Source organism: Manis pentadactyla, chromosome 12 (assembly GCF_030020395.1).
Source record: "Manis pentadactyla isolate mManPen7 chromosome 12, mManPen7.hap1, whole genome shotgun sequence".
Lineage (NCBI taxonomy): Eukaryota > Metazoa > Chordata > Mammalia > Pholidota > Manidae > Manis > Manis pentadactyla.
In genome coordinates this window covers 40,232,082-40,257,208 of record NC_080030.1, presented here as the reverse complement: position 1 = coordinate 40,257,208, position 25,127 = coordinate 40,232,082, and the positions used below count along the sequence as shown (strand labels likewise).

At 41.5% G+C, this 25,127-nt stretch overlaps 1 protein-coding gene across 4 annotated transcripts in view; it reads right to left on the bottom strand.

The window, feature by feature from the left end:
- Positions 1 to 1,038: 1,038 nt before the first annotated feature.
- Positions 1,039 to 25,127, bottom strand: part of CNKSR3 (CNKSR family member 3) — an 82,869-nt gene continuing 58,780 nt past the window's right edge. For 3 of the 4 annotated variants that reach the window (XM_036886765.2, XM_036886769.2, XM_057489080.1), the window contains 11 exons: positions 24,418 to 24,620; positions 23,819 to 23,906; positions 19,253 to 19,294; positions 16,608 to 16,727; positions 14,605 to 14,664; positions 10,145 to 10,213; positions 9,739 to 9,885; positions 8,209 to 8,333; positions 5,317 to 5,525; positions 4,751 to 4,840; positions 1,039 to 2,362 (listed from right to left, as the gene is read on the bottom strand). In XM_036886765.2, coding sequence (XP_036742660.1) covers positions 2,067 to 2,362; positions 4,751 to 4,840; positions 5,317 to 5,525; positions 8,209 to 8,333; positions 9,739 to 9,885; positions 10,145 to 10,213; positions 14,605 to 14,664; positions 16,608 to 16,727; positions 19,253 to 19,294; positions 23,819 to 23,906; positions 24,418 to 24,620 — 1,449 coding nt within the window. In that variant the 3' untranslated portion in view covers positions 1,039 to 2,066. Of the gene's footprint in view, positions 2,363 to 4,750; positions 4,841 to 5,316; positions 5,526 to 8,208; positions 8,334 to 9,738; positions 9,886 to 10,144; positions 10,214 to 14,604; positions 14,665 to 16,607; positions 16,728 to 19,252; positions 19,295 to 20,763; positions 23,471 to 23,818; positions 23,907 to 24,417; positions 24,621 to 25,127 lie in introns of those variants that run through there. The other variant, XM_036886770.2, reaches the window with a different exon arrangement.

The following is a 25,127-nucleotide window of genomic DNA, read 5'->3' as shown; positions in this document are numbered from 1 at the left end:
TAGAGATATGTGCAAACTTTTTTTAGCAGCAATCTAATTCTCAAATACAATTCAGGAGAAAACCCCAAATTTCAAAACAATGAAGCTGTGAATGACTAGAATCTCAGAAATTTCTATGACCTTCCCTTAGGGCTGCAGGGAGCAGAATCTGAAACACACCAATCTGGTATAGGAATTTATGCTGGGCACTGCCTGTAGTTAAGACTGACTTCTGAAAATTCATTTTGAGGATGGTCATTTGATTACAAGTGGCAGTTTCACAGGAAACGGGCTCACCTGCAGCTCAGACCTCTGAAGTTATTTAACTCATTATTTAGCTGGACTGTACGGCATGAAGAGTCCCCTCCTAAATCCAGGCAGTGAGAGGAAGTGCTGCCGCATTGCTTTCTGGCATAAAGCCAGCTCAAGATACGGAAAAATGGGCCAGGGCTGAGCCCCTACTTTTCCATTGTTCCCTGCTGTCACCAGCACATAGTCCCAGGCCTCCCTGCCTTTACATTGTGTTGTTGAGCACCCAGTGGTTCACACAGGGCCAGCCTCATCCACTCTCCATTTGCAAACTCCTTTCCATCCCCCAGGAGACACTCGGTGGGCTACAGCTCCCTTAGGGTGGGTGGACAAAGGCCTAACTGAACTCAGTCCCACTCAGCCACAAAGGTTGCCAGTTCCCTTAAGTCTGCCGGAGGCATTTAAAGGGAAGATGTTTCCTAACTCCCAGGAATCTCCAGTTCACTGAATTATAGGCAGTTCAGCCAAGAAAACAATTCTACGGGTGGGGGGAGGATATTTTGGAATAGGTGCTACCAGCTCTGCCTAGAAATACACCTCAGAAAATTCCCCAAATGTATGTTACTGAGCACACACGTCCTCAATGCCCCATTTCTAGTCCAAATGTTGGGGAGGATTTGTCTTTCAACAATCACACCCATGGTGGCAACAGCCATGGTGATCCCTTAGCAATCTGAAAGCACTTTGGACGCTCTGTCTCACTAGCATTCACGTACGGCGCAAAACAGAAAGGGCTCAATTACATGTGACTAAGAGTAAGAAAAATATACAACTATATTTAAAACACTTAAATTAACAAGATAGTACTTTTCCAATCCAGCAAAATATCATACATTCAGTTTAAACAAGAGTGACCACCAGAGACATGTTTCTAAAATACCCGATGCTAGGTGAAAATTAATGACCATGAGACTTTCCAAGAGATTTCTAATTAGCAAAATGGGTCCGATTTTGAAGGACTCTCTGTTCTTTTCTGGAAGATAGGCATTAAACAGGCCAAAACGCAAACTGATGTATCTCTCATAAACCTAGGTATTGTCGTTTCACTTTTCTGAATGACAACTTTGGCTGTTAGCAAATCTTACCGCTTCTTTTCCCTTAAAGACATTAACACATAACAGTAACAATGACACCCCTCACAAATAACCATACACTTCTTGTGTGTAATAAGCCCTATCTAAATGTGTTCATGTGTTTCTGTATTAACTGACCTACACTGAGATTGTTACGAAAGGGGGTTAACAAGCCTGCCCTGAAACCTCTGCTTTGTAAGGCCGTCAAACACCTGCCACATCTCAGTCAAAACTGCCACACTTACAAATGCTATGTAGCTTGAAAAATAAAAACAAAAATGTTCTCTCCACTGGCTTTTTCAGGTGAATAAATTGGACCACAAACCAACATATCTGTTTGACAAGGGCCACTGATTTTAGTCCGGCCCCAGAAAGAACAATGGCCCACTTCCTCATAGTGACCATAAACTGCTGGCCGAGGCTCCGATGTAGAGTGTGTCTCCGTGTTCGCCTATAAGGGAGCATGAAAAGCAGACTTCACCCATTTCTCTCCTTCAGCCTCAGAGAGGCGGCATCTGTCCTCTGGATTTGTTCCCATCCAATTACTTCAAATTCCGAGAAAGGCAGTATACGACTTTCCAAAAACAAAAATTGCCTAAGATCACTACATAATACTGTGGGTGAGAATCAGAACAGACCGTCAATGGAGGGGGCAAGGCACTTGGTAGCGGGACACGGGGCGCGTCCAGTCCAGGCCAGGCAGGCTCAGTGAGTCAACAGTTTCAGGCGAGTAAGCCAGCTGACCAGCAGGGACGGTTCTGCAGAAGAGGACTTGGCCGAGGACACGGATTTCTTTTTGGCCCCTTCCTCCTGAAAGGGAATCGTGGCACTGCTGTGGAGATCCGAACTGATGTAGCACCTGCTCCCTCGGATGTAGTCCGCGCCTCGCACCAGCTGCCTCTCCGCCGTGGGCCTTGAGAACCGGTATGGGGCAGACGAGCTTTCCTCGACGATCGGGGGGATCCGCTCATTACTGAAATACCGGCAAAGGGCGTCCTCACCTGTTTTCAGACAATGCCACAAGTTCGTTAAAACAACCATCCGCATGTAGCATAGCATGGGCTGAATGGTGTGCAGCCTGCTCAAACCTCTGATGCCCTCACAGGGGGCACCACACCTGGCCCTTCTTCGGGAAATGGGCCACACGACCTTGTAGACAGCCAGGCCTACCCCGCTGGGTGTTTAGGAAGCAGAAGCGGAAGAGGTCTGTCATAGCTTTCCCACCTGAGAGGCAACACAGGGACAGAGCAAAAGCAGAACGCCCACCCTGCTGGCCCAGTGTAAGAATTCTCATGATTTCCCTTGAAATCAAAACACAAAGACAGAAAACCTTGTAACTCCACCGCTCCTCCCCCTCTGTCCTGCTCAGTGCCTGCAGCATGCAGCCCACACCTCTAGAAGGGTGCTTCCTACCAGGGAGCACCCCTCAAGGGCATTTAGAACAATGGGGTCACCTTTGGCAGTCACCCTGAATGAAGAGCAGGCCCTATTCATCTTTCATGGATGGGGTTCAAAGAGTTTAATGCTCAGCGATGCTTGAGACATTTCTGAACAAGAAAGAATGCTCCTGCCCTCAATGCCAGCATACGCCCTGGGATGGGGAGGTAGGTAAGGAACTGGACAGAAACCCAAAATTCACAGCACCTTGGCATCATGTAGCATTCTTTAGACCCAGAAATCCCACTAAAAATGTGCAAAGATCTATTTTTCAAGAAGTTTATGGAAGCATTTTTTGCAATTGGGGAGAAAGAAAATAGAAATAACCAGATGTCCAACAATAGCAAACTGAATAAATTGGTGCTATATCCATATGACAGATTACTAATGAAACTAATACAAAAAACACACGTGTTCTAAATAACATTCATCTTACATAGTAGTACTGTATATCTATTTCTTCCATTTTGCACATTTTTTTCTAAATGCATAATATGCAACTTTAGGAACAACTAAAAGACACCCAAAACATTCAGAGTGATTATTTCTAGGTCGAGGAAGCAGAACACAGTTGTTTCATTTCTTGTACCTTCTAGATATTCTTCAATGTACTTATTTTGCTTTTGTAATCAAAGGGAGAAGTTACTTTTAAATGGTACCCCATTGTCATAAAAGGCACATTTTCTAGGAGTCTGTTTATATGAAATCTCTAAAATAGGCAAATCCATACAGACAGAAAGTGGATTAGTGGTTTCCAGGAGCTGAAGGAGGGAATGAAGGACGACTGCTCACAGAGTTTTCCTTCTAAGAGGATAAAATGGTCTGGCATTAGAATAGTTGTGATGGCTGCACAACTCTATGAAAATACTGAAGACCACCGAATTATACATTAACAGGGTTAGCTTTATGGTATGTGTGCTATTTCTCAATATACTATTATTTTCTAAAGCACCCATTATGCAGATACCCTTCATTCTAAAATGATCAGGCAAGAAAAATGTGGAAGGTGAGACCAGGGGTCAAGTATGTTTCCCTTTTCTGACTTCACACTCCCCACAGCTGTACCCCATCTCTCAATACTAAAAGAAATAAAGAGCAAAATGAAGGCTTAAAAGGCTACAAGAATGGCAATGAGGATGTTGACATTTTCAAATCTAACACGGGGCAGCCCTGCCACCTGCTGACTGCTCCACAGATTTTCACACATCAACTAAGGGTATCCTGCATCTTAAACAAGTGTCTTCTCCCTTTTCCAAATTAGTATGATCCAGGTGATTCAGGCTGCCTAGGTGACAATCTTTACCAAATTCTGGGGAGATCAGGGGTTGATCACTTTGAAAGTATCCTCCATAACTTCATCTTCTTCCTCTTACTATCTGGGGCCTGTGTGCTTTAACTCTGTGCCTGCTCTGTGCTTCACACTGCAAAAGTGATGTTAGGATGTCCTGCCAGCAGTGATAGTCAAATGTCATCTGGCAAAAATATAGGAATATTTATAAACATTTCCCTCTAACCACTAACTTTGGTTACATGCTGAGTTAAACACAGATTTCTCTTCCAATAGCAATTAGTCTCTAATACAAGAAGGATTGGGGAAGGTGGGGGAAATCCATGTCTATTCACCAAAAATCAAACAAGACTGCAATAATAATAGTCATACAGTTTAGGATGAGACTGTATAATGAACAATGCATTTCTACTTTAGAAATTGGACCATCAATGTCTACATACTTTTTAAAGCACACAATGCTAATTAGGAAATTTACAGTCACTAAATAGGATTCTATAATTCTGCCATTACAGATGTAAGTGGGATCTTAGAGATTCTTCAGCACTCCCAATTTTATAGATGAGAAGATGGGCCTCAGAAAGCCTAGGTCCTCTCTCCGGTTACTATGGCACATTTAGAAATAGGACTGACACCAGGGCCTGGGTCTTTTGGTTTAACTTACTTTTCCTCCCATGACCTCGAGGTTTGGCGAAAGGGTCCACAATCCCCATCCAGCTCCCATCCGCAGGCATGGACAAAGGCCGGGGCTTGCCTTCCGAGGGAGGGGAAGGAAGGGGACAGGTTGTCAGTGTTTGGATGTTAATGAATCCTTCCATTTATAACGTAGACACCCCACCCAAGAGCACACTCACTTAAGCATCAGCAATAACACATTTTAAAATAAGAAGAGTTTGTGTTTCTTTAGCAAGCTCTTAGGACAGAGGCATGCTGAGCTTGAGTCTGTGGGTCTACAGAGCAAAGCAAGTCCATGTTAAAACACAGGCGCTGAAAGTTAAAACTGTAACATGATCTCACCCGCTGGGCTTTGATGCCAGGCAGTAATGACTCAACAAGGCTTCATTTTAGAAAGATGAATAAAGGTCTCATACTTAGAATTTCATTGAGGTTTATGTTTTCCTCAGATTACCCTTAAAGTCTGCCAAATTCATCCACCCATTCCAAACAAGGAAGGGGGTGGAGAGAGAAGCACAAGCAAACGGCAGAATAAAACAAACACTCAAAACATACCATAAGATGGTGTTTTGTCTCTCATTTTTGTGGGCAGAATATTGGTTTCTACCGAATACCCAGGCAACTGATCGGAATCAGCGATGGTAAACCTCCGTCTTCGGCTTTCCTGGTCCAAGAACGAATTCGGAGACTCTGAACCCTTAGGCAGAGGCAGTGGTTGTTTACACTTACTGAATCCTCCATAAACAAAACTCCCGCTCTCATCTCTGGAAGACAATGGACAATAATTAAGTTACTTACAAAGATCCTTTCATAATGGAGAACTGCAGGAGACAATGTCCAGCACCCATGAAAGAGGTTGAATTCTCCTTTTCTCCTTTCTCAATCCCAGCTGTCTCTCAAATACAGAGGTCCTACTAAGTGAGAGTAAATATCATGATCCTACTAGATAAGAGAAAATGATGTTAATTCTTCTTTATGTCCAGGGAAGAAACACAACAGAAGCAAATACTTAACTTAAAACAAAAACAAAATGAGAAAATGAATAAAACCAACGGCAGAATAAAACAAACACTCAAAATGTACCATAAGATGGTATTTTGTCTCTCATTTTTGTGGGCAGAATATTGGTTTCTACCGTATGTTTTTCCTGTATGTTTACATGCTACAAATACACCTCTGAAAAGATGGCTCTGGTTGCCCTGTACCTCTGTCCCCTAATGGAACCTCCTATTTACTTCAGGAACTACAAGTTAAGGTATCTATCAAGCCATTCTTTTCTTGCCAAGAGTTGTATCTTTGCCAAGATCCAGCAAAGAAGACATCTGATGTGCAATGGAGTTTTTAGATTTGAAAATTATGTCAAAAAACACAAAGAGGCCTTTATAGCAACCCATAGACACTGTCTATTTTCTGAACCAAGTACAGCAATCAGCAGAAGCTGGATCACCAAGTCCAGCTTAATTCTCTCTAAATGTCAGCTTAGAATAAAATTTAATTTTAGCTGAGTCCAACTTACCAGCTGGTTAAAAGTTTGGCATTTAGTAAATTCATTAGGTGATCATTGCAAAAACTACTAGATAAATACAAAATCAACTGAGACCAAAACACTCTACCAGTCTTGCTGCTGATGTTCTGAGTATCCCTGCGGCCGGCTGAGCCCTGGTTCCTGTGAATCTCTCTCCTCTGCTTTTAAATCCAGCATATAACTTCCCCACTCATTCTCTGCAAGCATTTGCATTTTCATTACTCAGAAAATATCCTTCGCTAATGGTGTGTGTGTGCACATGTGTGTATGCTTGTGGGCGTGGGAGTCCCCCAAGTAGATCAAAAGCCCAGTTCCCTTTCTCCCTCCCTAAGTACTTTGCTTTTTCTTGCCACTGCTCCTGTCACCCTCAGGGGACCCAGACAAGGACACTCAAGCTTAGGGAGTGTGAGGGTAGGAGGCCCTCTCGGTTTCTGATAGAACAGACCATACACTGGTCACCAGTGAAACTGTGTTCTCCATGTGCAAACCAACTATTTGTCACTTTAAACACATTTAAGACCCTACAGCTGCATGACTCTGGTTTGTGAATACAGGGAAAAGTCTTGTCTGTCAACCAAAATGCCTCTGATCACCAAAGGTAACTGTTGTACGTGCTGTAATAAGTTCTGCACAAATCAAGAGTTAAGGGTGGGGAAATGATGTTAATTCTTTATGTGCAGGAAAGAAACACACTAGAAGCAAATGCTTAGCTTAAAACAAAAACAAAAAGGAAAAATTTTAATATCAAGTGAAACATCACTTTAAGTTCATCTCAAACTTTTGTCTTATGAAATGTTATAGTGTAATTACATAATTCTCAATTTATTCTTGAACAGTTGACTAAGACACTGGCACCTCTCTGGGGACAAGAACTACATCTGTTTTGTGTCAGATGGTATTTCAGGCCCTACGCTCAGTAAATTTATGTTGAATAAATGAGCCAGATTCTCTAGTTTTACCAGAGTATGTAAATATATAAGTTGATATAAATAAGCCAATCCTCATACCCAAATCATCCCTATGTAACATCTCACAAGACCATTCTCATTATACCATATAACACTTAAGACAGCCATTAAGAGAGCAACAATATATAAGAATTTATAGTGGACAAACACACATAAATACACTCACATGTGCAAATACAACATCCATACCTACATTCACATGGCATTTTTTGTTTGTAAGTGCTGTGAAGAACACATCTCTCTCAGCAAACTAAAGCTATCACTTTAATTAATCTCTCACATATTTATTATCTTCTTCCCCAGAGATGAATTCACCTTGTAGTTCATGAAACTTCAGCTTTGGGGTCCCCGAGAGCCCCTTCAGATGCCCTGGGGGGAGCCAAACAATACATTCCCACCAGCACGTACTTCTGTAAAGACTCTCCTCCCACCATACTGTTTGGCTTCAAGACCCATGAAACCTGGGTTTATCCCTACACGTCTCCCTAAAGGATCAAACTGCCTCCCCCACCATTTTACTGAGATATAATTGCATTCGCGAGATACAACATTGCATTAGTTTTAGGTGTACAACATAATGGTTTGACATTTGCACCTATCTTGAAATGATACGACAGTCGTTAACATCCATTGCCACACACAGTTACAAATGGTTTTCTTGTGATGAGACCTTTTAAGATCTACTCTCAAAGACAAAAAAATAGTCCTAGTGCTGTACTAGACATCCCCAGAACACAGTTATACCACACCTGGAAGTGTGTACCTTTTGACCCCCTTCACCCATTCCCCCCACTCCCCACCCAGATCACACTTTCTCTATCAGCAGCTTCAAGACTTGGCCCTGCCACCCCGGAGCTGAGCAACTTCTCTGGAGATCCTCATGGTCGGTATGCCGCTGCTTACAACCGCCACCCATAGGAGACGTGCACATCACGAGAGCAGACAGTGACATACCGGGGAGAGTAGGGAACGGCTGGAGGAGGAGGAATGTACAGATCCAGGATGGCCGGCTTCTCCTTCTTCAGTGAGGTATCCATAGTGCTGTCGGGGGACTGGGTCGTCGTGGGTGGCGGCGAGGCCTGCAACAGGAGCAAGTGCAGAAGGATGAAGTTAACAAGGGGATTATTCTTGGTACCCGTCTCCTCCTCTCCAAATCCAGCTCCAGCCTCTGGGTAAACAGGGGTCCAGTCATTCTTGTGTTTCCGGCTATGAGCAACATTCAACTTGTATTCTTCTGCAAGACACTCAGAATTCTTGGGAGTTTTGAAAGACCAGCTGCACAGTGAGAAGCAGAGGCTTGGGAGTCAGGTGCCCTGGTTAGAATTCTTGCTCTGAGTAAATCACTTAAAGACCTGTGCCTCAGTTTCCTCTTCTGAAAAACAGCCACGCTCCCAGTACCTCTCGCATAGGGCTGCGGTACGGATGAAATGAGTCAGTTCATACAAATTGCTAACTGTGCTACTACTGAGAATGTGGGCTCAGAACTCAGACTGGGTGCACTGCTGGCTATACATCTTATTAGCTGTGTATCGCTGGGCAAATCACTCAGCTTCTCTGTGCCCCATCTACAAAATGGGAGTAAGAATAGTATAGCACAGGGTAGCTATGACAATTAAGTAAGACAGGACATTTCATGGGCATAGCACACTGCTTGCCACAGAGCAAGTACACACTATCATGCGATTAAATTTGGTATTATATACATATATACACTTAGGAGTATTGCCAGTGCTCTGTGCTTCAGAAACTGTCCCAGTTGATGGCTTGAGACTACTTCTGTTCCTTCCATTTGAGGATATGCAATCAAATCATAGGCAGTTACATATAAATTGCAATCTCAGTCTTATAAAAGGGCATTAAAATATCATTGCTTTTCATTCACGGTTTAAGAAATAAACACTAAGGACCCACAGCTTAACAAGGCAGTGGGTCAGTAAGCATGGTCCACCTGGGTGTAAGCAATAAAGCAGGTATTTTTGTAGATCATTTAAATAATAAAACGCACTAAAAGCTGGCCTCCTGTCTATTATCACCCAAGAGTGCCCATTCTAAATGTCTCAACAAGGAGTGATACAGCTCTCCACTGTGTGGATTATCCCACAGTCCCTACTCCTGCTGTGTAAACCCCTGCTAAGGACTCAATCCAATGGGGTCTCTCTAATGTTAGTCTTCAAATGAGAAGAGAGAGGGAATCCCACCATGGCTACCAAGCCTGGGCAATGTGGCTAGTGATATGGAGGGGCCAAACTTCTCATTTTATGTAATCATTTAAATAGTCATGCATGGCTAGCAGCTGCCATACTGCTCGGTGCGAATCTAGAATGTACATTTTCATATGAGTAGGATTATAGGATAATGTTGCACACACCGACTCCCAAAACCAATCACCTTCAAATTTCAATCTTCCTTTTTGGAGACAAATCTGATATTCAACACTGTTCATGGGCTGATGCCAAATGGAGGTGTCCGACCACTATCAGATACCTGCACGAGAGGCGGCTTCCACCGTAGGTTTTTCAGGGGAGCAGGAGTAAAGTTGAAAGAACCCGTGGGGCGCTTCTTAAGCAGCAACACGACTCCTGTAGGATTCTCTCTCAATTTTCTCACCAAATTTTTTAGCTGCCATCCCACCTTCAGAGAAAGAAAATGAGGGGCCTCACTCATAAATAATGAAAAATCAAATGTATGACTTTATCACAGGGAAATCAGTTGTGAGGAAGTAAGTAGACACAAATATGCAGATACAAGTATGTTCACCTTAGCACTACTGAAAAGTATGGACAATTGGATGTAAGTTGCAAATTTTACAAATTCAAGCAAAACGGCTTTGAATTCAGTTAAAAGCTTTCCAGGGGAATAGTAAGACTTAAGTCTCCATGTACAAACTTACCACAGTTTGCTGATTGACCTGAATGACCTCATCACCAGCATGAATCTTCTGAGATCTGTCTGCAGGAGACTATTAGAAACAAACAGAGAGAACTCTTATTTTTTAAACCTTCTATTTCTTTCTGCTTCTATTTCTTCTTACTTTTTCATTAGACGATGAGCGATGGAAAAATAATTTTCCCAAGAAATATTACACAATTCCCTTGAGTTCCTGGGACTACACAGTCTGTAGAATCTGGCATATGTGTAATTTAGCTTATTAGTAGCCTGTAATCTAGCTTATTAGTAGCCTGTTATAATAGATAAGCTGTCAGTTAGAAGAAGTGCGTTCATCTAATCTTACCAGGAAGACTGGAACAGACTGTCAACAGGATGAGCTAATAAAAGCCACTGGTTCCTATGAAAAATACTTTACATACATATCCCTATCAAAGTTAATCTTGTAAAAGCAGACCAACTGTTTATCCTGTAAAGATCATCATGGCAACTCTATCATCCCATTTCCTCTTAAACAATTATTAAAGCTGTATCCTATTTTTACTCAACCTTGTTTTACATGTTATCAAAATGCTATTAAAACAGATGGTGACAACAAAAAATGTATTTCTTTATAGAAAATAAATTTAAATTTATTCCATTTTCAAAGTCAAAATGAGTGCATTTTCAGTCTCAAAACAAAGTCTAGACTTTGTTTCCCTCAAATAATACTTGACTACAAATTTGCAGATATATGCATATATAGAGGTAAGTATATATAATCCACATATGGGTGTGTAAAGATAGATAGATGTAATCAATTTTGTCAAATATTTTGCTCTTGTTCATTTAATCAACCTAAAGCTCTGCAGGTTTAATATCTCTTATGTGAGCAGAAGAGCAAAAAGAAAAGACAAACCTTTGATTTCAAATTGTAATCAAACATAACTTAGGCCAGAGTGTTTTACTTGGTGACTTACGTAACCGACACTGAATCTTCAAACAATTTACAACTATCCTTAAAAAACAGCACCTCTGAACACGGTGAAAAGGGGCAGCAACAAAACCCAAGACTCAGTCGCTGAATTTTCTCACTCAGCTGTTGTGACAGGCTCAACAAGAAATGAGCAAGCAGCATTCAACTGTAGAAACATTCTCTCTATGATTTTACTTACTTAGGAAATATAAAAACAAAGCAAAACAGAGGGAACAAAAAAGCAGCAGACACACAAACACTGAGAAGGAACTAGTGGTTACTCTGGGGGAGGGGCTGGGACAGGTGGCAGGGGAGAGGGAAGGGGATAAAGGGGCACAATAATTTGCAATCAAAATATAAGTTGGTCTTGGGGATGGTAACACAGCATGGAGAATATAGTCAATGATTCTGTTATATCTTTCTACATTGATAGGTAGTGACTGCACTAGAGAGGGTGAGTGTGTAATAATATAGGTAACTGTTGGATCACTGTGTTGCACATTTGAAACCAATATAAGATTGTATATCAACGATACTTCAATAAAAATAAAGAAACATTCGCTTTGATTTATCTAGGTCCAGTGCAAGGTAACTGGGAGTTATTTTCAAAACCATTTAACCTGCTGCCATAACAACCAGCAGCAGCTAACCTGAGAGACGAGCACCTGAGAGAGGTACCCCAGGGAAACTGTCTACCTGTAAGCAGGGACTTCCTGGCCTCAGAGTCATCTGGCCTCGCAAATCCCTTTCTCTTGAGGCACTTAAAAAAAAAAATGCATACGATTGTTGAGTCACTATGTTGTATGTCAGAAATGAACATAATATTGTATATGAACTTTACTGAAATAAAAATAAATAAAAGACTGCATTATCTAAGCTGCCTTCTGCCTCTGCATGTCAGATGCTTAACCCATAGTTACAGAGAAACTCTGGTGAATCTGAGCATAATCAGTCCAGCCCAGTTAATCTTTCTGGGCTAGGGATTCATTTAAGGTAATTTTCACTTTTTAAAAGATGACCCTGAGGCCAGGAAGTCCCTGCTTACAGATACACAATCTTAAAAACAAGCCCCAATGTCCCGAACTGACTTCTCTTCTTAAGGATCCTCATGCATTCATTTCTCAAATGTCCCACCAAGATTAAGAGCTGTGCTTGGCAGAACACTGGTAAAGAGAGAGCTTGGCACCAAAATGCCCCTGAGGGCAGCAGCTCTTGTCTATCTTCCCCAGATGACTAAAAAATGATGCTTGTTCTGACTTGCTGCAGAAAGGTGAGAACCTGGAGCAGATGCGTCCTGTCTGCAGAGGCTCACCTCTGGGGTGAGGAAGAAGAGTACAGATGGGATCCTCTCAAGGTTCTGGTCAAGGTCTTGAACAACATCCAAAAAGAAGCCAGATAGAGAGGCACTAGATACTTTTGGTCTGACCTTGGAATGATCCTGGCTGCTCAGGTGACCTCCAAAACACACACTGGAGACCCGAGATGGCCTGCTGGCATTGCTTCAGGCTGCAATCCAAGACAGAGGGCTCTGGAGATAATTCCCTTGGGAACACAGTGACTGATTTCCATCTACCACCATCCGCCATACAAGCCTCCAGTAAATATTCTGTCTCCAGAGTCATAGGGACCTTAAGCAATAGCAGGAAAGCTGTCTGGAGCTGGCATTTTCTACTGTCATATAAGTGTAAAACATCCAGAGCGAGCCCTTGAGAAGTGGCTTCTACCTAACCTTCCACCCTCATCTGTAAGACTTAGCAAGTGTTTAGCACATCCCAGGTACTCAGTGAACATAAACTGAATAACTGGAAGAATGAATGGCACTTCCAAATGGATTACAAGATGGAATAAGACAAGTTTTCCTTTTCTTCATCCTTAACAAGGTGGATGGAAACCACTTCTCTCTTGGAAGACGTATGTACAGTCCTGCATAGGAGCCCCAGGACAGGCCATGCCCAGGTAAACCCTGAATCTCTCACCCAGTTTTCTGAGGCTGGTAGGAATTATAGGCAATGTATCCATACACTTCATCTGATTCAAAAGCAACTTATTGAGTCTCTCATTCAATCCTCAACTTTAGAACAAAAGGGGTTGGGGCTGAAGAGAGGAAATCATCTGATAGCAATATTACAGTGCTTTACACATTAATCCAAGATTGAAATTGCTTCGAGAAGACCAGAGAGAGTCTGGTCTGGTCATTAAAATTCAATCACCAACTTGTTACATGCAAAACTTCAACTCTTTAAAAGCTGAAATGACATTCACCATCCTTCTGAATCTATCCAACTCCAGACAATGTGCCAAGAGGTACACAAGCATGTTCGTCTGGTTCTGCTGACACAGATAAAGGATGATCCATGCAATGTGTTACACTTTTTTTTCCTTTACACCATCCCCAGCACAAAAACAGACCTTCCTATGCTGTTACTGCCTAGCAAGTGATGTGATAAAAAGTCCCCAGTGGTTTTCCATGTATTCTTATCATAGCTCAACAAAGGAATGCTTAAAGACACGACCATCTTCTCTCCTCTTCTGCCAGAAACACACAATTTATTTCTAATTCGTCGACTGCCTTTTTTTTCTTACTACAAAAATCACATGTGTGTCACAAACCTCATCAAAGATCATGTCATGTTATTTTATCAAAAGACCTAGCAGCTGAAGCTCAAAATGCAACACATATCTCCACCAGACAGATTTGAAAAGTAGTTAACACATTCCTTCTATTTTTAGGAATTATTTCCTCTTGTCTTAGTTGACTAAATAATAGATTAAAGCGGTAGACATGGGCTGCTTTTACAGAGACCGAGGGAGCTATTCAAACATTTTTTAGGTTAATATCAATGTCATTCAAAAACTGGCCATCTTGCAGGTTGCAAAAAGAAAGCATTCAATTAGTTCTACTTTTTACAAATTCACAATTTGAGGGCTAAAGAAAAACCTTTTGTGCAGCAGAATTTTCTAAAGGAAGATAACAGTGTACAGTTCCTTCCAAAATAAACTGGTCTGCTTTTTCTAGTCAAAGGATTAGGGGAAAAAATAAATTTCAATATTATGCCAAATATTATGAAATACAACACTATAAAAAAGAATCTATGTCATGCAAAAATCCACAAATAGTGGCTTTGGTGACACATATAAATTCCATTAAACAAAAATGTGTATATTTTACACAAATGTCTACCAATCCCAGTTCTCAACAACAAAGAGATCATTGTTTTTGTATTTACGGATTAACACTTCCAGGGTACAAAAGGAATAATTAACATAAGGGTGAGGGTAAAAAAAAGGCAAGGTGGGTGAACAAGAGCAATAAGGAAGAATTTAAATAATAAATTGGTAGCAGCTGGTGATAAGTCAAGCACCAGCAACAGAAATAAACAAAACAGGCGCCCATGTTCCCTTACTGATAATAAAACAGCACGCACATATTTAAATGAAAAGTATAGAGACTGTGTGTCAAATTTATTTAAAAATACAATTGCTTTTACATTTAATGGATATGCACTTACATTTTCTGTGGTTCCAGTGATCACATGCAATCCATCATAGGTTGATTTGATGTACATGCCCTAGAGTGAGTCACAAATATATTAACTCATTACTCCAACATTTAGAAATAGAGCCATAGGCGAAACTTAAACTTATAAAACATTAAAGGCAGGCCCTTCAGAACAATATTCATTTTTAAGCTTCCTGAAACACTGTGAAACAAGATCCAACGAGCAGTGAAGGGGAACCAAACAAATCGAAATACTAGTGAAAGAAATCAGAAAGGAGATCTCTTTGACACTGTCATTTGTGTGCCAGGCACACAGAATTTCGCCATAACTCTGGGGACTCAGAAGGCATCTTCTCAGACCTGCAGAATGAATGAGGCATTTCAAACAAGGACTGTTCTCTCTCCTGACCATTTGCTTTATCTAGTGACACAATATATACAGTTAAATGCGGCATCAGCAGTCTTTGTGGGGCGACATATTCAACAACCCAGACAAGTACAAGTGAACACTGCTGAATAACACAACCTAGAAAGTAAATTACACACAGGCACCTTTCCACTGTAAGGGAAGCATAAATATGCTCCTGCCCAGTAGGCCTCACAGGCAAACTCGGAAGTGGATGCCATACCATCAAGGAAACATCTCTGCAGACTGACCCACTCTGCAGGTTGACCCATCATGTCTGAAAAATTTTTATTGACCTTTTGTAAGATGAGGGGAAAGAGCAAAAAGTAGACTGGGCAAAGAACAGTTGCTATACTGCAGATCCTCCTCAGAAATCATTTTAGCCCTGAACTGGCCCTTCTCAGTAACTTAGAGCCCTACAGAACGAGAATCCCATCAGATACTAACACGTTCAAGGCTCCCCCGTTCCATTCCTTTCCCGTTACTTTCATCGCAGGACCCGGCTTCTCCCTGCCTGGGACTCCTCTTCCCAGAGCATTTGCCTGTGTGACTCTGCCGTCTGAAATAGCAACTCTGATTCTGCTCACTCCAGGCATTTCTCTGCTTCAGTACGTGACTATAAACTCATCTCCAGGAAGTCTTCCCCACCTCATCTATTACAATCCATCATTAACTTTGAAGCCAGGCAGTCTCAGTATGCATATGTCTACTTATCAAGAATGCGGGCTTGTCAACTTGGGTTGATTTTTTTTGTTTTCCGATCTGGAAGCAGAGACGGCCTTGCTATCTCCCAACAGCAACCTAACACGTCCCACTGCTCCTGCTCCTGCTCCTCCTCCTTCTCATCATCACCAACACCAGCACCGGAGCTGCAGCCACCAATCACTGTGCACGCACTGCGCGTCCAGCGTCTGGCGCTCACCATCCATCACCTAACTTAATACCCTCCACAACCCCGTGAGGCAGTTGCTATTATCATTCCCTTGTGACACAGGAAGAGTTTATGTCACTTGAGAGCTGGGATTCCGATCCTGTCTCTGACTCGAAGCCTCTAAACTCTTCAGTCGGCCTCACAGTCTCTTCGCTCAAATCCCATCAGATGCATGCTGGGTACTGGGAGATCTAGGCACTGATCTAGGCAGCAGCCATCTACCTGTCTGTATTCTCAGGGTCTGTTAGTACAGAGCTCATACACTATGAAACATTTCTGAACTTTTTGTAAGAACCATTTTTTCAGCCAACCTTTTTTTCCACTTTCCACCTAAGTGCTAATAGAGACTTTCAGAACAGATGTTTTGTACCCACAGACCATCTTTCCTTGGTGTAAATGTTTTATATCTCCATGCACTGCTAAGTCCTAAAAATAAAACTGTTCAGACAATTCCTTCAAGATAGGAGAATACAGATTTTAAATTGTATTTATTTTTATACTCTTAAGACATAAAACACATCAACAGTTCAAGATAGCAAATTCCTATCTACATAATGGAAGACAGTCTAATTCTATTCAGAAATATAATGAAAGCAATAAGGGATTCCTTTTTAAAAACTTTAATAAATAATGTTGTGGTTTTATTAGAAAATAAAACACATGTTAGAATTCTTACCAGTCCTTCCCCGGGTTTAATGTTTGGTAAGTGAACTTCTTCCAGACATGCACACTGGCTCATAACAGGGTCTGTAGCAGATCGGATTGTTTTGTCACAGATGCCATTTAAAACCTTGACCTAGAGTTGGAGAGGCAAATAGGAAAGGGTCAATCATTAACCAAGTTTATCGCAAGTTGAATTTGAAAGAAATGTGCTTCCCCTTCACTCTTAGGCTCTGATCTGAAATCTTTTTGCTGATACTACTCAGTGATTTGGCATGTGGACTCTGTATTTGCAATCTGTTGGAATGGTGCCACAGTCTCAGCTTTGTTGAAAAAGTGCAGCTCTTATACTAACTCGATTATGGCCACTGAAGAGCACAGGCAGAACCCTCCTTTAGCAGTTAGAGAGAATCATCTATTCCCCACCATCTACATGGTTTTTTAGTGATTGCTCACAGTCTGTGCATACCAAATACTGACAACATTAAAAAAAAAATTGCCTGGACCTTTTTTTTTTAAATAGATTTTATCTTTTAGAGCACTTTTATGTTTTCTGAAAAATTGAGCAGATAGTGCAGAGTTCCTCTATGCAACCTCCCCCACCCCAACACAATTTCCAATGCTGTTACAGGATTCCAACCCAGTTACTAATAAGATATTATTAATATCTTGCATTAGTGTGGTACATTGGTTACAGCTGGTGAACCAGTGTTGATATTTTATTATTAACAAAAGGCCACAGTTTACATTAAGGTGCATTCTTCGGGTGTGCAGTTCTATAGGTTTTAACAAATGCATAATGTCATGTATCCACCATTACAGTGTCACACAGAGGAGCTGCACTGCTGAAAAATTCCTGGGCCCCACCTAGTCATCTCTCCCCACCCCCACTATAAACCCCTGGCACCCACTTATCTTTTTACTGCCTCCATGGGTTTGCCTTTTCCAGATGTCACAGAGTTGGAATCATACTGTACATAGCCTTTTCAGATTGGCTTCTTTCACTAAGTAATATGTATTTAAGGTTCCTCCCTATCTTTTCATGGCTTGATAGCTCATTTCCTTTTATTACTGAATAAAATTCCATTGTTTGGATGGACCAGTTTATTTATCCAGTAACCTAATGAAGGTCATCTTGGTTGCTTCCAAGTTTTGGCAATTATGAATAAAGCTGCTATAACATTCTAGGCAGGTTTTTTGTGGATATAAGTTTTTAATTCACTTGGGTAAGTACTTCAGATTGCAACTGCTGGATCGTAGAGTAGGACAATGGTTAGTTTTGTAAGAAACTGACATCATCTTCCAAAGCAGCTGTACCATTTTACATTCCTGGCAGCAACAAACAAGAGCTCCTACTACCCCACATCCTTGCCAGCATTTGTTGTTGTCATGTTTCAGATTTTAGTTATCCTAATAGGTGTGCAGTGGTAGCTCAGTGTTGTTTTAATTTGCATTTCCCTGATGACATATGATGCTGACCATCTTTTCATATACTTATTTGCCAGTTGTATATCTTTTTTGGTGAAATATCTGTTCAGATCTTTGCCTGCTTTTTAAATGAGTTGTTTTCTCATAATTAAGAGTCCTCTGTATATTTTGGATACAAGTTCTTTATCTGATAGGTGTTTTGAAAATATTTTCTCCCTGTCTGTGGCTTATATTTTCCTTCCCCTCAGAGCGCATTTCACGGAGCAGCGTATTCATTTTAATGAAGTGTAGCTTATCAGTTGTTCTTTCTCGGGTCACGCTTCTGGTTTTGTATCGAATAAGTAATTGACAAGCCCAAGATCACCTAGATTTTCTCCTGTTCTTTCTAGGAGTTTCATGTTCTGTGTTTTACAGTTAGGTCTATGATCTTTTTAGTGATGGCTCACGTTCTCTCAACACCAAACACTGATAAGATAAACTTTTAGAGATGTGAGGATCCCTATTAGGTGGTCTCCTTGTAGAAATCACAGCAAGTATGTCTTGTTATTTTCCCCAATCAAATTCATCTAACCTTTCCAAATTAAACCAAAGAAATCAGGAAATTCCAATGGGTGATTTTTTTTTCCAAGGGGGAGAATCCCAGAAGTGACACTTTATACATTCCTCCAATTTGTTTAGCCTCCCTATTTATGGAAAACATATTTATAGCAGTTTCATTGCTAAATTCCTCAACATCAGTAGGAGGAAGGCCTTATCAAAGAGCACAGGCTGGTTTATGTCAAAAGGAGGAAGTGATGATGAATAGTTACAAAACGCTCCTTAAACAGTCACAGAACATTCCCCCCTCCATCATAAGCACTTGGCCAAGAATTTTTTTTTTTTTACCAAAACAGTCCTAAAGTGAAATCTGCAGATGAGTTTAATGCTGATTAACAGACTAGCCAGCAATTGAAGTATAACGATACCTTGATGAAATGTTCAGAGTTAAAAAAAAAACAAAAACAAAGCAAAACAATTATCTAATTTAAGTACAGGAATTTTCACAGTAGTCATTTTGTTGTTGTCAAATACCTTTTATTCTTCCCATTCTACCTAAATGAATGGACTCATGCCCCAAAAGCCAATTATTTCACAGTATACCCTGAAGTCATTAGCCACATGAATTTACTTTAACCAGATTCCCGTTCTTTTGGGAAAAGGAATTTCACAATAACTTTTAGGACATATACTTACTACGGTTAAAACTTTGTCCTCCATTTCTGCTACAAGGCAATCCTAAAGAAGGAAAGAAGAAAATGAAAACCATAAGAGCTAAACGCTTTCAAAAATCACTGGCTTCACTCTCCAGATATTTACTGGAGCCCAACATGGTCCCTGACACACCCCGACCCTGCAGCCTGCAGTCCTGGAAGGTTGGGAAGAGAAGATTGGACTGGAAAGGGAGAAGGCAGAGTAGGAAAGAAGCTGTCACTCAACTCCTCCTAAAGCTCAGCTCTCTCCTGACCCAAGGACTTTATCATCCAAGGAACCCATTTGACCTATTATGTAAGTAAGAAAACCTACACAAATCATTGAACTGAAATCCACCTACCACCCAGACTATGCAGGGAGTAGTGAGCCAGACGTCAAAGTCCAAGAAACCTGACAGTGGCTCCCAAATGTGACCCTGGGCTCAATTAGCACTGGGCCAGCATGCCAGGAGTCTTGTAGCTCTGGGCCTTCCCAGAAGAATAGCTTTCACATAAGGGCTTGGGTAAACTTAGCCACAGAAGTTTATTTTAAGCACCACTAAGATTAAATAAGATATTTCAGCCCTTAATAGATGAAAAAGGTTCAATAAAACATTCATTAACACACTGCCAAAAAGTGGTCTTGAGGTATGCTATTGGTGACATTAAATAAAGAGCTGGAATGCAAAGCATTACATTTACTCAGCTTAAGAACAAAAGACTTGGAACTGTATGAACCCAGGAAGTTGATTACAGGAATCACCATTGTCCCATCTAAAGAGTGACCGCAGTGAAACCACCAGTATGAAAATCTCACAGTTGACCTTCTAGAACTTGTCTACAGCAGAGGATTCCAAACTACACGACAGAATATATGAAGAAAAGGGAGACCAACCAGATGCTTTAGAGTTTATTTAGCACCATTAAGTATAATCCCAAACTGAGACATGCTAAGGAGAATGCTCATTTTTTAATGTACATGAAGGCTACTGATCCATCTCCTTTGGAATTGTCAGACAAAGATTGTCACTCCAATCGAAAGGTCATTTTAGGTCATTTTTTACTGCCACTGGAGGTGGGGGTAGAAACGTATGACATTCTACCCTATGTGGTTTTATAATCTTTTTTTTAGTGTCTACTTATTAAAATTTTTTTAGTTTCCTCTAGTAAATAAAAATGTAGAAAATAATTTACATTGACTCTCAAGAAAAGAGCAGCCAAATAAGAAAATACTTGAGAAATTTAGAAATGTATTTTTACATGCATGAAACTGATGTACATTCAAACTACAGGAGCAATGTTGGTAAAATATGAATAATTACTCTCAAAAATGTGTTTCTCCTCCTTCCTCCCATGCATGGAACTAAACTATCAATAACCACAGTGGTCCTTCCTTTATTACACCTTCTGAAAGACAGAATTATCAAATAAATGCCAATGTTAGCAAGACACAATACTTATGTGGTCTTGTGCGAGACATAAAACAAATACTTTATGTTTAAAGTTTTTCATTACCATCTCAAAATGTCATGAGTGCTGGCATGCCTGTCAGATCATCACCCACTGGTGGGGCCGGAGATGCAAGGTGGAGGTGTGACCTTATGGTGTCTGATACTTGATTGCTTGACGGATGCAAGAAGCCGCGGAGAAAGTGGACTCCCTGTGGCGGTAGAGCCAATGGACAAGAGGTCGTCTCCTGTCTACCCGAACTGTTCACGTCAGCCTGTGAAAGGGCTTTACCTTCCACTTCCGTGAATGTGGTTCCCACACCCATTCCCTCTGGGAGGAAGCAGCTGCAGGCATGACTTCACATTGTTTAGCATGAAGGCAATGGAATGGAAAAAAAGAAGTTCTGGAACCATGTCACCCCGTCATGAGCCAGACAGTGTTGCTGAGCTGTGTCACATTCCTTGTCTACCTGGATCAGCAGATTCGGGCCAGCCTACCTGGCCCAGAATCAGCCAGGGCCGCCAGCAGATGCCCCTTCCCTCGGCCGCTCTTCCTTCTCACTACCCTCCTGCCTTGGGTGATGGGTTTGCCCTCTCCATGCCTTCAGTTTCCATCTCTGTAGAGTGGGGATGATAATCCTATCCTAGAGAACTTTAGAGAATTAAATGGGGTGACATATGTCAAGCATGTAGTTCATACCTGGCACACAACTATGCTCAATAAATGATCTCATGGCTTTTTCCTCATCTTCTTTCATGCGAAATCTTTCTGTTCAGTTTGCTGGACATCATGTTGCTCATTTCCTTCCACAGTGGAACGCAACACTGGCCACTGTCATTTCTCATGCCCTCCCATTGTGGTTCCAGCATTCATGTTATCACAACGTTGGGAAGACAGAGTGAAGATAGAGATCATACCCCTTTCCCACCTCAGTTTCCTTCAGTTGAAATTATAAGCCTGAAATCTAGACCAAAGACCCCTCCAGGGACTTGCTATGGGACCCTGCTGAAGCACGCTTAAAAGAAGTGCACAGTTTCCTTACAGGGGGAAAAAACAGCAACTATTAACCTTTCACATGAGGAGATTATACAGTATGATTTGAGGGAAGGATGCAAAGTGATAAGGAAGGCGTGGGGGAAATGGCAATATGTGGATGAGAGAGAGGAGAAATGGGATGAGCAAATGTATGTCCTCACACATGGACACACACAGAATAAAGACTGAAGCAGAACATGCTCCCTGTCACTGGGGAGAAAGATACAACTTTGATTCCTGCAATTCCCCAGTTCAAGAGCAATGTACGGAAAAGACAGATTTCCTCTCCAAAAGTCAACAGATCTTCTGCCAAGAGGTTTAGAGAAGCACAACCTCACTGGGCTGCAAGAGTGTGAAATCTTCTGGTTCATGAGCTCTGCTGCTGCTATAATAGTGCCCGTTGAAAAAGACTCAACTCATTCATCAAGTTTGTTATTTCCAACATGTGTGTGCATAAATATTAGCACTTACCTAAGCACCTATGTTCTCCAGTTACTACAGGAAACATACTTTCACAAGAGCTGAACAATTTTTTCAAACTTGATAAAATGATATTCCCATGTATATTTACATATTGCCACTCTTAATACTTAAAGATTGTTCGAATTTAAGTAAACTAAAAAATGCCAGAATAGAAGAACAAATTTTTAAACTTCCTCTCCATCTTAAACCATCAAGTTTGGTTCCAGAAACCCAGTACAAGGCAGGATTCTTGTATTTCCTACTATAGGCCCTAATTTCTTAAGCGGATGCTGAGTTTTACACATGATACATCTCACTTAATCTTCCTAAGAATCTTTTGAGATAGGCATCATATTTTTAATATTTTATATAATGTCTCTGTATCCAATTTTACATGAATACATAAATGTGGTCATATACATGCTTTCTGTAAATGAAAAAACATTTTTCTTTGTTTTTGGTTGGAGGAGCTTGGCTCCTATGTTCCCTCCCCACTTCTCCCCTTGCCAAAGTAAACCCAGCTTTCCTTCTAAATTTCCCACTATTTATACAACCCTCTGTATATAAGTTTTTGGATATCTGTGTATTACAAACACATACATACATACATCTTTGTACTCACCATTTATCCCCATATTACTTTTTTCTTTTTTTTCTTACTCAACAATAACTTAAAGAAATGCTCCTAAGTCATCTCATAAGGGAAACTTTAGTGTTCCCATTTTACAGATAAGAAAATAGAGGCTCATGAGTTTTAAGTGACTTGTCCAAGGTCCCAGGGCTAATTAATGGTAGAAGTAGGATTTGAATTTATGGCTAGCTGTCTCCAAAACACATGCTCAAAAAGGACCAGAGGGAACACAGAAACACAGACAAAACAGCACTCTTGTGTCCCTGAAGTTTGGGTTAAATTTCTCCTGATAGAAGACAAATTCCCACAGCTTATTCATCTAGAGCATTATCATTCATTTAAACACACACTTAAAAATCCCCATTAATGATGTGCCAGGAACTGTGAAGCCCAAATCAGGGGGGGCGAGCTTGATGAGGATGCTCAGCAGGCACCCTTCTCCCAATGGCCAGATCAGGGTTTACCTCCCATGGGGAGACATTTCAATCATCAGTTCACAGCACTCAATACCTCTGTGACTGTAAAGAAAAACCCCACCTGAGAGAATGTAAAAAACCCATTCCATGCAGACAAGCACAGAATTCACTGGTCAGATTCCTCAAATGTGACCTTCTCAAGGAGGCTTACTGCAGCCACATGTCTACAACCCGAGGCCACGCTCGATACTTCCGTACCGGCCTTAGCCCACCGGCAGCTTCACGTAACTTAGTTACTCCAGAATCACTATTAAAAACAATTAAGTGCTCAAACACTTTAGAGAAAGTCCAGAGGCTCACCTATTTTGAAACAAAAGAAGTTAATCTTTTATTTAAAGGCCACTGGTCAATTTTCAGAAAGCATCTGTACATCTAATTTAAAGCCTTTCATCTCTCCCCATTTCTGATGAAAAAAAAAATGGAGAGAGAGAAAGAGAGAGACTGGTACCTCAGATCTAAGCACAAACCCTTAGAGAAAGGGAGAGAGGGTCGCAGGGGGCGGCGGGGAAGCACCAACCTTCCGGACTGTAGTGGTCAGGTCCAGGCAAAGCTGGATGATTTCGTTCTTCGTGACTGAGGAATCAGTGACCCCTGTAAGGGGAGCCCTAGAAAGCAACAAAAATCCTCTTTTAGAAAAAGGGGAGGAGCCCCTGGGATGCCACACTGTTTGCCGATACACGGAGCTACACACAGGCTGTTTTAGGATATTGTTATGCAACTGTTTCCTGTCAAGGAACACGCAAAATAGGAATCTGAAAAAAGACAGCAAAGTGCTAGATAAAAACACATCAAAAATGAGCCGAGAGAATTAATGTCCCTTCAGAAATCCACTAACAGCCTGAATAACCAACCAAGTCATCGTTAATGTTTAACCTCAGTGAAACAGCTGCAGCACCGTTTTGCTCCCCCTAAGCAGGGGTTCAGTGGTTCCTGCTGTTCACCTTTTCAGCAACTTTCGAAGGGACCCTAAAATGTACCACTGAGCCACAACTCCGGGAGTGGTTGGGTGGGAGGAAGGGCATGGAGGGGACAACGGTTCATCTCCTGAGCAGAGAACCGGCCTCTCTGCACCGCAGGCCCTCCTGGCCGGGACAGTAAAGCATGCCCGTAACTCACCGGTCCAGCCATGCCAGCAAGGCCTTGGCAGCGCCAATGAGCTCCACAACGGAGGTCAGGAACTCGTTGGGTGGCTTGTGGGAGGTGTTCCCATCATAAGCTGCACTTCTCCTCCGGCTGCTTATGTAATTGTGTAAGTTGTGGGAAGATGCTCGCAGTTTCAGAACCAAGTTCTTCATATTATCAGTTTCAAGGCCATAATTCTGTGGAAGATAAAATCAAAGGGAAAAATTCCAAACAATCAAAAATGCCTAAACTCTCATAGTAATGCAAAAGTCCACTGAGTGAACTGAATAACTCCTACAGCAAGCACAAAGCCCTACATGGTTTACCCACGGTACTGCTCTCACCCATCCAACCATACCACTCTTTTCTCTGTTCCTCTTTCAGCCAACTCTACCCTTGTCTCAAGGACTTTGTTCTTGTGAGTTCCTCTTCCCACAACCCTCCTCCCACAAATTTTCCCATGGACAGTTCTTTCTCCCAAGTGTTCCCTCCTCTTTGAGGCTTCTCTGACCACCTACAGCAGAGTTTCCCAACCTAGACCCTCCTGACATTTAAAGCCCAATAATTCTCTGCTTTGATTGTCAGGGGAGGATTCTTGGGCATAACACAATATTTAGCAGCACCCCTGGCCTCTATTCACTAGCTATCAGTAGCCTCCCTCCCTAGCTGTGACAACTGAAGATGTCTCCAGTCATTGCCAAATG